The sequence below is a fragment of the Pseudomyrmex gracilis genome, unplaced genomic scaffold (genome assembly GCF_002006095.1).
Source record: "Pseudomyrmex gracilis isolate BER0280 unplaced genomic scaffold, ASM200609v1 scaffold_732, whole genome shotgun sequence".
Taxonomy (NCBI): domain Eukaryota; kingdom Metazoa; phylum Arthropoda; class Insecta; order Hymenoptera; family Formicidae; genus Pseudomyrmex; species Pseudomyrmex gracilis.
In genome coordinates, this window is record NW_018021316.1 from 1 (window position 1) to 12,528 (window position 12,528).

The 12,528-nt window shown below is 32.5% G+C and overlaps 1 protein-coding gene across 1 annotated transcript in view; it reads right to left on the minus strand.

Annotated features, from left to right (window-relative positions):
- Positions 1–838: 838 nt before the first annotated feature.
- LOC109861398 (cadherin-89D-like) overlaps positions 839–12,528 on the minus strand; it is a 15,934-nt gene continuing 4,244 nt past the window's right edge. The window contains exons 2-4 of the mRNA XM_020441032.1: positions 5,401–5,548; positions 1,150–1,280; positions 839–1,078 (exon numbers count right to left, since the gene is read on the minus strand). Coding sequence (XP_020296621.1) covers positions 839–1,078; positions 1,150–1,280; positions 5,401–5,494 — 465 coding nt within the window. The 5' untranslated portion in view covers positions 5,495–5,548. The remainder of the gene's footprint in view (positions 1,079–1,149; positions 1,281–5,400; positions 5,549–12,528) is intronic.

The following is a 12,528-nucleotide window of genomic DNA, read 5'->3' on the forward strand; positions in this document are numbered from 1 at the left end:
ATATATATATATATATATATATATATATAAAGGATTTCTTTTTATGAAATTTTTGTATAAAACAGTTTTCAATATCTCCAATAATTGTCAAGATACATTGAGAAAAGTGAAAAGCCGCTCTACATATAAGGAGTGACACCTCTTAAAACCGTTTTTAAGCAACGGAAAATGTCAATATTTATTTATTGACCTTCTTTACATGTGTGCAAAGTTTCATCAAAATCAGAATTTTTGGGTTCCCGAGGTTCCCTTATGAGTAGAAATTAATGTTTTTTTGAAAATGAATACTTATACTTTTAAAATATATTTATTAATTATTATTTAAACAGATACTAAAATAAACTGCATCTCAAAAAAGAAGAGAAAAATGTACAGCAAGAAAGTTATGTTAAAAGTTTTGGAAGCTCTAAATCTGGAACATCTATTAATGCAGCCTGCAAACTTTTAAATTTTTTTAAATATGCCAAAATATAATATATAAAAAGAGATATAGGTAACTGCGAGCACACAATTCGAGACAGGCACACAGTAACTGTGAACGCACAATTACAGGCACACTAACTGGGAACACATTAATACATTCTTTTTGTCTTGAAGGATACAATTGCAGCAAAATTTAACATTTTTATTTTATTAAAAGTAATATAACATTGTTTTTTAGATACTATAATTGTTTTTTTAGATTAATATAAAATTGTTTTTTAAAAAATACTTTGACAAAAAGAACAGCCTAAAAATTGAATACATATTTTTTCCAATATTAACTGAAGTTAAAATATTGTGTAATTAATTGATATCTAAGAAAATTTCCTTAACGGTACACTATCTGGGCCCACTACTATATATATAATTTAAACCTGTTTTTAATAAGAAAAAAGTGTTTGTGTTCTTCAATGTTATTGATTATAACTGGGCAACTTACCACTGAATCACTAGCATCCGAGTCACAACTAATTCGAAACTTCAATAAGTTTCTTGGAGTTTCTGTGTCCACTAGATCTTCCAGAGATTGCGCTAAAATTATAGAAATGTGCGTCGTATTTGTCTCTTTGTAAGTGAAGAAACCAGCATCCTCTTCCTGTAAAATTTATATTGCACAATATTGTTATTGACAAAAAGGTGAAAAATAAAAATATAAAAAGTTTTTACCTTGTCGACTGGTATAATGACAAGCCGATTTCTTGGATGAACTTCTAGTGAAAGAATTTCTGTTCTTATCTCTAAATTTTCTGGCACTCTTACAAATTTCAGGTATTCTCCGACGGGATAAAACTGACATCCTAATAAAAAAAAATAAATTTAGTTTCCTATTAGATGTAAAAAATAGAATGCAACAAACTTAAACTTCACCAAGTACATAATGACATGCAGTAATGTTCAGACTGTTCAGACAAACAGTTACCTAATGTTGATTTTATTACCATTTTACTTGCTGCTTCTAATTGATAAATATTTTTTATATTTATGATAAATCTAGCGGAACACGTTAATCACAAAAAAAGAAGGTAATTATTTAGATTAGGAAGAACCTCACCGATTGTGATGACCTTAAAATATGTTGTCAAGGTCAACATTCTAAACAATTTTCTTTATACATATGACCGCCGCTCAGTTTTAGTTTTCAAGATATTTACGAAAAATTAAGTACCTGCTTAGGTGGCAAAGCGCATATAGAGACAAGTTACAACTGTCCTTACGATATATTTTCGAAATAATGGTAGAACAGTGAAAGCAGTAATTAATGAAAACTTCCAGAAAAAAACATTTACGTACATTAAGTGCCTCAGTGGCCGAATAAGAAAGCCAACGGAGAGCCGGAAATTTCAGGTTTGTCTCTTGGCTGAGAAGTTTTTTTCGCAATATTTTAAAATTAGTTAGGGGGGTATACGGGGTCTCTCATATATGTGATGCAACTTTTATATGATTATAAAAATTGATATTTTAATTAAAAATCTCATGTGCAAAAATTTACGTGTAAACACGTATATATACATACATCAATATATTGGAAATACAAATTAGTTTGGTCCGTTTCCAAAAGATGGCTCCGGCTGTTGTGAATGGTTCATAGTGACAGCTGATTTTGGCGGTTTCAGAGAGGTTAGACATCTGTTAATGATATTCAGTTTATATCGCTTTGAGTTTCATACAAAAACCTTGATTTTTATTGTGTTTGAAATGTCGACTTTTGTGTTAACTAAGCAGCATTTGCGGGAGGTTTTAATTTTCTGGTTTAATTGGAAGAAAAGTGCAGCTGAAGCCCATCGAATGCTTGTCGAAGTTTATGGTGACATTGCTCCAACTGATAAATCATGTAGGGAATGGTTTCGACGTTTCAAGGATGGAGATTTCAGCGTTGAAGACAAGCCTCGCTCTAGACAGCCAAAAAAATTCAAAGACAAAGACTTGGAGGCATTACTCAAAGAAGGTCAGATTCAAACGTAAGAGGAGCTTGCAGAATTATTGGAAGTAACTCAACAAGCCCGTTCTGTACGATTGAGAGGCATGGGAATGATTCAAAAACAAGAAAATTGGGTGCCTTATGAATTGAAACCGAGAGACGTTGAAAGGCGATTTTTCACTTGCGAGTTGCTGATTCAAAGACAACAAAGAAAAGGTTTTTCGCATTGGATTGACTGAAGATAAGAAGTGGATATTCTACGACAACCCTAAGAAGAAAAAATACTACGTTAAGCCCGGTCAATCGTTGCCATCGACCTCAACATCAACACCAAAGCCGAACATTCATGGTTCGAAAATCATGCTCTGTATCTGGTTGAACCAAAAAGGTGTTTACTATGAGCTGAAACCTGGCAATTCCATTACAGGCGATCTGTATCGGCTACAATTGATTTGTTTAAGCCGTGCATTGCGAGAAAAACAGCCGGAATATGAGCAAAGACATGATAAAGTTATTATTCTTCATGACAACGCTCGGCCTTATGTCGCTAAAGTCGTAAAAAAATATTTGGAAACGCTCAAATGGGATGTTTTACCGCACCCGCCGTATTCTCCGGACATTGCTCCTTCTGATTACTGGTTGTTCCAAAGAATGAAGCACGAATTGGCAGGTCACTGATTCACTTCTTTTGCAGAAATCGAAAATTGGCTCCAAACTTGGATTGCCTCCAAAGACGAGTCATTTTTTCGAGATGGAATTTGAAAATTGCCTGAGAGATGGGATAAAATAGTAGCCAGCAATAGACAATACTTTAATTAATCTGTTCATTTATTTTGTTTTGAAATAAATGTATTTTTGAACACAAAAAACGGACCGAACTAATTTGTACTCCCAATAGTATATAATACTTTGTAAACTAGGTTTTATTGAAAAAAAACTTTTTGTATATTTTATAAAAAGGGTTTACAAAAAAAAAGTTTTGTGGGAAAAAGGAATGGTTTAGAATATATAATTTTGTAAAAGTTTTCTAGAGAAAAAAATTTTTGTAGTAGTAAATCAATTTTTAATTTATTAATTTAAATACAATACGTGTTGGGCGTATACTTAGCGCCTGTTCTTACTTTTTTTGAAAAAGTAAGATTTTTGAAATATCACGTTTTGTATTTTGCAGTATTATTTAATTCTGTAAAACAAATCTTATAGAGAAAGAATCTTTGTAGTATTAAATCAATTTTTAATTTATTAATGTTTAACTTTTTACTTTATAAGGGTAAAGTTATATAGTTTGTAGTGTGTGTGATTTTGTGCCACGTTTCAAAACAGGTGATTAAAAAAATATATATCGGAAATGTTGCTGGCACAAAACAACCATGCCGCGATGGACTGCTCCGTTTTTGTGAAGTACTTTTCTACTTCATAAATTTGAAGTATACAGTTTGTAATTAATTTGTGCCAAGTTTTAAAACACAGTTTATTAAAAACACGTATATCGGAAGTGTTGCTGACGCGAAATCACTACGCCGCGAGAAACATTATCGAAGCGATCGGTATTATTGGAGGTGTTGCCGGCGCAAACTACTGCCTCTTGATTCTCTCTTTCTCTCTCTCTAACCCACACTTCTTGTCTTTCTATCTTTTTCTTCTCTCAACGCGGTCGATACATGTATGTCATCTGTTAGTAGGCATAGAAACATGCACGCATTTTTGTCGAACGACAATAATAACGTTTCGGGTTACCTTTACTTCACCGACAATCATTTCATCAATAATCGTTTCACCGACACCATTTCATCGACACCGCATTTCACCGACAATATTTACTTACCGACACGTTTAGATCATCGACAATCATTTCACCGACAATGTTTTCATCGACATCGAGCTTCGCCGACAATGTTTATGATAACAAATGAACATATAAGATGAATTATTATAGAAATTGACATTAATACTTTTATTTCATTGCTTTTTCTATCTTATTACATAAATTAGGACATAAAATAATACTGCGTTTTATATATTAATGATTAATATCAAGAAATATAACATCTTACAATATGACATCTTACTTCATGAATACATAATTAATAAATTGGATAACATAAATCATTAGATATATTAACTCAATATAACTTTAATCGATAGTGTAAACATCAATAACTGAATCATTACATTTGCAAGTTATGCAAATAACAAAAAATGCCTTCACAAAATTTATTTCTGTATATGTTTCCCGACTTTTTTTCTAAAAAAATGAAAAAGTAATGAAATATATATATATATTAATTGACATTAATACTTTTATATATATATATATATAAAAGTATTAATGTCAATTTCTATAATAATTTATCTTATATGTTTATTTGTTATCATAAACATTGTCGGCGAAGCTCGATGTCGATGAAAACATTGTTGGTGGTTTTGGAAATGATTGTCGATGATCTAAACGTGTCGGTAAGTAAATATTGTCGGTGAAATGCGGTGTCGATGAAATGGTGTCGGTGAAACGATTATTGATGAAATGATTGTCGGTGAAGTAAAGGTAACCCTAACGTTTCTTACGTGAATTTCTCACTTGTAACTTTTTATTCGCATATCTTTGATCAGAAGCCACAGACAAAAAAACGCAAGAATACTTTTTTTCTACATGTTTTATTCTGAATCTATTTAAGACTAAAACGCAATTGATTGGTTCAGTCGGAAATATTGCTCCGTGAAAATCTCCCCACGTCTCAAATATCTGGATTTCGCGTATAAAAGGTGTGCTCGCGCAGTTTGTTGCGCGTGAACTTGGCGCGAGGTGCTACCGTGCCTCTTGTTGATAATTACACAGAAGAAAACGTTAGTGTTCAGCACACTTTCCAAACGTATGGATCGTTTATTTTTTCATGCTTGAATCAACATGATGTACTTTTCTATCAAAAGTCTTTATTGGAAAATATAGTGCTATAAGTGTTAAAAGAATAACAATTATAAAAGATAATGTACGCACATACCTGTTGTGCACTGGACAATGAAGATCAGCAAACCCACTGTAATCTGCCAGAAATATGGTATTAATAAAGAAAAGATCCTCCTCTGTTGTGACATTTTTGGTTTCTTTTGTTTTCGTCAATTACGCTGTCTTCTCGTACATTCCTAAAACTAAAAATATTTGCGATGATTCAATAACACCTGGTAAGATCTACCGGTGAGCATAAAACCATGAAAATACATCTTCGCATATTATACGAATTGTGATGTGCAACGCGCTCGCAAGCTACGACCTTACGCAGGTAGTCACGCGCGTATGTAAAAAATGCGTGAGAACAAGAAAGTTTCTTTATCTTTTTTTGCAACCAAGTTTACATCAGAAGATAGCATTGCGCTTTTGAAATTGTGACCATATATTAGCAGAAATTTACTCTCGCTACTGTACATGTTTTGAAATTGCATTGCATATATTGTTTTATCCTGAAACATTACTTTTTCAAAAAAAGGTAAAACAAAGGCACCAAGTACACGCGCAACTCATATCTCTAGAAATGTATTACTATATTACTGGTACTACATAAAAAGTCTTTCTTTACAAAATCTATTCCACAAAGAAACTAGCGCCAAGTAAAACTTATACATTTATACACCGTTACAAAATAAAATATTAGAAAATTATAAAAATAGCTTTGCGTGAAAAACCTAAAACCATGTCAAATTACAAATTTATAGACTTCGCTTTGTGTAAAAAGTCGAAAACTTATGTGGAACTATTTTCAAAATAAAAAATATTTAATGCAAAAAAACTTGGCGCGGCCAAGGTTTTAACACAATTTAACATTGCCGCAATAAGAACGTCACACATAACAAGTAGGCAACATGACAAGTAGGCAATAAACATACGGTATCCAATGAACAGTTATAAATAATATCATATAATTTGTTTAATCTAGATTCTATAGAAACACTTTCAAAAAATATTTTCCTTCTCGTTTTCCGATTCTTGTATGATGTTTTTATATCTGCGGTGTGGGAAAGCCTGTACATAAGATCTCTGCAAAAAAATATATACACATATATATTATTGTATATACAGGGTGATTCAGAACAACCTTTTATCTTTGAAAATTCATATTCTTGATTAAATTCTGAGACAACTTTTTATTTGGCAAATTTTTATCTGAAGTTTATATCTGCTTTTATCTGACATATGTTGTAAAGGACACTCTGCTGGATAGTGTTCAAGAGGTTGTAGGCGTCGCTCATTGTTCATTAAAAAGTTATTAACAAAAATGTTTGAAAATTCCGGTCTTTATTTTCATTAATAACATATAGAATAATAGAATGGAATTTACATTTGCTCGTAGTTATCATTTCTAGAAAGACATTCTGAGTTGCTGATATAATGATACATATTTATAAACGGTGTTGTTGACTATTAGTCAGTTGATGTTTCGGAGCGCGAAATAGCTTATCCATAATTCCGAGCGAAGTTCCACATAAATACAAAATCGTTGTCGAAAGTGGCTTTTGATATGTTGTTCATGAATTTCTGCATTTGACGCATAATTGTTCTCATGAACATTTATGGCGTGATATTCGAGGCGGAATTCCACAATACAATAACAATACGTCTGAACGGAACGTTACATTCATTATTTAGTTGAATTTGTTTTCAAACGTAACGTTCAGTACCACCAGCGGAATGATAAATTTTTTGACATTATGGCAGCTTTATTTGTGATGTAGAAAGAACAGAATAACAAGATTAAAAATATAATAGTATATTACAATGACTACTTTGATGATGTTCTTTTCGTTTGTGTTATAAGAGTGTAGGCAGAAGGGGCTTTGCCCCTCTGCAGGAGAATTGGCTTTGCCTCTCCTCTTGCTTCCCTCTTGATAAAAACAACGTCGACTTCCGATTAAATGTCGCTTCATGTCAAAAATGTGTACGTGATTATTTTGGAGGAAGCAGGGAGTGCAAAGCTCCCTTGCTTACACAGTTACAACACGAACAAAATTACAATTTTCTTAATGGTTTTTAATGGTCATTTTTGTGATTACATTTCTTACGAATACTTTTTTAATAAAAACTGAGCGACGCTTAAAATCTCTTGAACACTACTCAGGAGAGTGCCCTTTACAACATATATCAAGATAAAGTCATCGGACCTTAATCCCTTATATTCAATAATTACCTAATTCTTTTTTACTACAAAAATTTTAGTAATTATTTAGATTAAGGGATTCCTCACCCATTTAGATAAGCTTGAAATATGTTGTCAAGATCAACATTTTGAACAATTTTTCTTTATCCATGTTACTGCCGCTCAGTCTTAGTTTCCGAGTTTTTTGCAAAAAAGTTTCATAAATGAATTCTTTGTTTTCCAACATCGTGTCGATTTCTGAAGTACATATGTTGTTTGTATTTCATTAATAACATGTGTAAGCAGGGAAGCTGCTCCCCCACCCCGCAGGGGGAGTGGCTTTGCTCCTTCCTCTGCTCCACGACTAGATCTAACTCAATCCAATGTTAAGAAAAACTTAACCAAAATTAGGTTAGTTTTCTTCGGGGAAAGAAAAAAATCTTACCACTTCTCCCAAAATCTTACCACTCTCTCTACAACACGTGTTGTACAAACAACATATTTACTTCAGAAATCAACACGATGTTGAAAAACAAAGAATTTATTTGTGAAACTTTTTTGAGAAGACCCTCAAAAACTAAAGCTGAGCGGCGGTAACATGTATAGAAAAAAGTTGTTCAAAATAACGTCCTTAAAAACATATTTCAAGCTTATCAAAATCGAGGGTGAGGAAGCCCCTAATTTAAATAATTACCCAGCAAACAATTTCTGACTGCGCAGACCTTGGCAACAGAAACTGTGTGCAGAAACGCTACAATACGGAAACATGCTTTGGTGCTGCCAAAACTGTTAGCACATAGAGACAAAAAACGCAACAACTCTGTTGGCATATACATGAGACTATTGCGGCCAAAATGATTCCATATATGTTAGTGAAATTGATAACAAATAGATGGTTGCAAGCAGATCTGCTTTAGCAATACTGTGACCAAACAGTCCGCAAAACCGTATGAGCATCTGTTTATAAAAAAACGTTGACCGCAGTCGGGTCGATCTGTTGAACGCATTGACGACAGATTGCCACCAAACGCCAAGCAGATTTGTTCGTGCATATGTGCGAACTGTTTGCACGCAAGACTACTCGACTATCTGTTTGACATGTAGGCAACAAAGTGGCGATTATCTGCGATTGTATCTGTTGCCTATGTTGATAACAGATTGTTACCTAACATTGAACAGTCTTTTACAGTTACACCTTGTTTATGCGGGCAATAACTGTTAACTTATGCTGGAACCGGTAAAGTTCAACTGTAAGATTTTAATACTTCTGTTTATACGCATTCGGCAATAAAGCAATCATAAATTTAATGTATTATTCTCGTATTTGTTGAGTAATATGAAACAATAGGTGCTTTCCAGCTACGTACGGTCAACACTGTGTAACACAATGTCCACTAGTGTGAATGAGATACACTGATATGCTCTTTCTCANGCTAATAGACAGTACGTTATACATTTAACTCTAATTTTCTCAGAAATTTAACGTGTTAGGTCGATTTTGCCGCCGGATTCATTTTCAGTGACCAAAAATCCATTAAAAAACACTTTGTTTATTCAAGTATCAGCATTTATTAACAAAACATTTGTTCGCGTTGTAAAAATGTACTTTAAATTATATTTAACCTCTTAGGCACGGCTGAATTTTGCGCGGGGCTGTTTCTCTGTACGGCAGAGTTCAACGCGAATTACGTGTAAATGATACGGCACTGCAATGTGTGACGGATAATGCTGTTCTTTACACAAGTACATTGGAATGAAGTGTTTGATGATTAAATTATAATTTTTCTTAAAAATATGATACACGCATTTTAACTTTAACAATTTATTCTAATAAATCCGCGAAAGCCACTATAGTGGCGCATAGTGCCTAAGAGGTTAAGAATAATAAGAAAAGTATTTTTATTTATTGTTGCAGGTACATTGCATTGCAACATTTTTAGTAAAATAATAATTGAAATAAATAATAAATGAAATGTAGGATAGCTTGAGAATAAATAGATAAAAATAATTATATGTTAGTAAGGAACACAAGTGGTCTCGCGAACTGAGTGCAGGGATTGCAAATATGGAGGTCTCGAGTTCAAATCCTGCTATCACATTTAGGATTTTTTCGGATTCGGTCTCTTTCAATGGAGTTCATCGGTTGATCAACGAGCTGAATCAGGCTTCTAGAAATTAATTCGAGTGAAATCTCTCGAATTATATATATATATAATTCTCTTCCGATAAGGCGATATACCACTGTATTTCTTTTTGTTTGTAGTAATTTCACTTGGATTCTAGAGGACAGATCTGATTTGCGTTTGGTAACAATCTGTCGGCGCTTCTAACGACAGATTTAGTCTGTATTTGCTACTGTTTTGTTGACAGTTTTGGTAACAGATATAATGTGTATTATTGGAGCGATTTTGGCGCCAACAAACGATCACCAAATCTGTTCTGGATTTGGTGCGTCACTTTGGCTTTGCTTTGCTAGTGGCAGATTTGTTATGATTTTGATTTCATTTTGACATCTCACATGTTTGACAGATATGGTCGCCAAACCATATCCTAATGAGGACACAGATGGATATAGATTTGGTCTACAAATTTCGCCGGCGGTTGGCGACAAAACCGCGACATCTCGCAACCAAATTGTTTGCTGGGTACCAAAATTTTTTTCTCTATAAAACCTGCTTTACAAAAACTTATATACAAAACATTCTTTCTTTAAAAACCTGTTTTACAAAGAAAGTGATATCAAAAAGTAGCACCAAGTAAACTTTTGTACGTTATTATATTGAAAAACAATATACAATAGAAAACAATATAAAATAGAAATACAATTTTTTAATTTTATAAAACTAATAATGAATATAAGGACATGAAGAGCCGTTCGCAGGATGTTGTGCGTGAATGTGCTTAAATATATATATATATGTATACACATATATACTTCGAAATAATTTTTTTTCTCCATATAGGATGCTAGATTTGCATCACATATATATGAAGGACTCCGTATACTCCCCTAACTAATTTTAAAATATTGCAAAAAAAAAACTCCTCAGCCAGGAGTCGAACCTGGAATTTCCGGTTTTTTTCGTAATATTTTAAAATTATAGTTAGAGGGGTATACGGGGTCCTTTATATATATGTGATGCAAATCCAGCATCACATATATGGAGGAAAAAAATTATTTCAAAGTATTTATGTGTATACATATAGTATATACATATATATATTTAAGCACATTCACGCACAACATCCTGCAAACGGCTCTTCATGTCCTTATATTCATTATTAGTTTAAAAAGACTTATAGAGCCTGAGAGTAATCTCTATTTATCACTAATATTAGAATTTACGCTGGAGGAAGAAGCGGTATTAAAAAGATCTGATCATATTTGATAGATATACGAAGTATTGCGAGACAAACTCCAAGTGCCTCGGTGGCCTAACAGGAAAGGCGACGGCCCGGAAAGCCGGAGATTCCAGGTTCGACTCCTGGCTGAGGAGTTTTTTTCGCAATATTTTAAAATTAGTTAGGGGGGTATACGGGGTCTTTCATATATATGTGATGCAAATCCAGCATCTTATATGGAGAAAAAAAAATTATTTCGAAGTATATATGTGTATACATATATATATATTTAAGCACATTCACGCACAACATCCTGCGAACGGCTCTTCATGTCCTTATATTCATTATTAGTTTAAAAAGACTTATAGAGCCTGAGAGTAATCTCTATTTATCACTAATATTTTTAATTTTATTTTACAAAAGAAGTGATATCAGAAACTTATATAGATTTTATAGATCACGTTTTATATTTCAAAGTATTCGGTGTTATAGATCGCACTATGCGTGCTATGTCGAAACTTTATATGAAACAATACACTTATACATAATTCTCGCTTTATATTTTAAACAATCAGAATAAACTTCGTCTTTTGTGAAAAGTCAAAATCTATATGAATTTTGCTTTTCATTCGAAAACATCCTATGATACATATCTATGTACTTTGGAAAATTTTCATCATGGAAAAAAGTTTTGAACAACAAAGAAAAAATTTGCTGGGCTTACTAAAGTTTTTTTGTTACATCAACAAAATTTTGTTAGTGAAACTAACCCAGCAAAACTTTATCTTCTGTGATTTTTACAAAAACATTTACTCTCTAGAACACAAAAATCCCACACAGAACAGAACATTCCAATGGACATCTATTAGACATCCATGATGAAAATTGGAAACATCTAATAGACGTTCGCGTTACCTCTTATGGATATCCATTAGATATCTAGAGTTTACTTTTTAAATATCCATAAAAAGTGTAATAGATGTTTTGTGGTAATCCATGGATATGCAGTAGACATTTTATGGAGATTCTTGAAATGATTATTGGATGTTAATTTTATGAATAAATAATAAAAATTAAAGGTATTTGAATGACACACATTATTTACGTTGTGTGTGTTTAAATATAATTTATTTTATTTAAATTATTAATATACATATATAAAAGTAAATATTACGTACGCGTATCATGATTCTGAACTATTACTGAGTTCTTTAATATTATAATTTAAAATACTTTGCCAATAATTATACACAACAAAAGTGTTCTGAAGTAATATTATAAATTATTATTATTTTATATATTAATATATTATAATTAATCAAGAGGCACGCACCACATTCACGCGTAACAAAGCTGGATCGTGACTCATTTACGCAAGTCGGGCAGTTAACCAAAATTACAATTTTTATATCTTTGGTATTCTACAGGGTCATCGAAAAGTATCAAACCCCACTACTTACTTCAGTTAGAATGCATTTTGGAGAAAATGTCCAATAGCAAAGTTGTATGGTTTCAAGCGAGGAGTAAGATGATGACCTTGACTTTGATCTTGACCATGTCCTTTAAAGTCATTTCAAGATTAACCTTATTTTTTTAAATGAAACCTCCTACATTTTATTGCATATTGTTGGATGTCGAGGAAGGTCGGGTGGTAAAGAT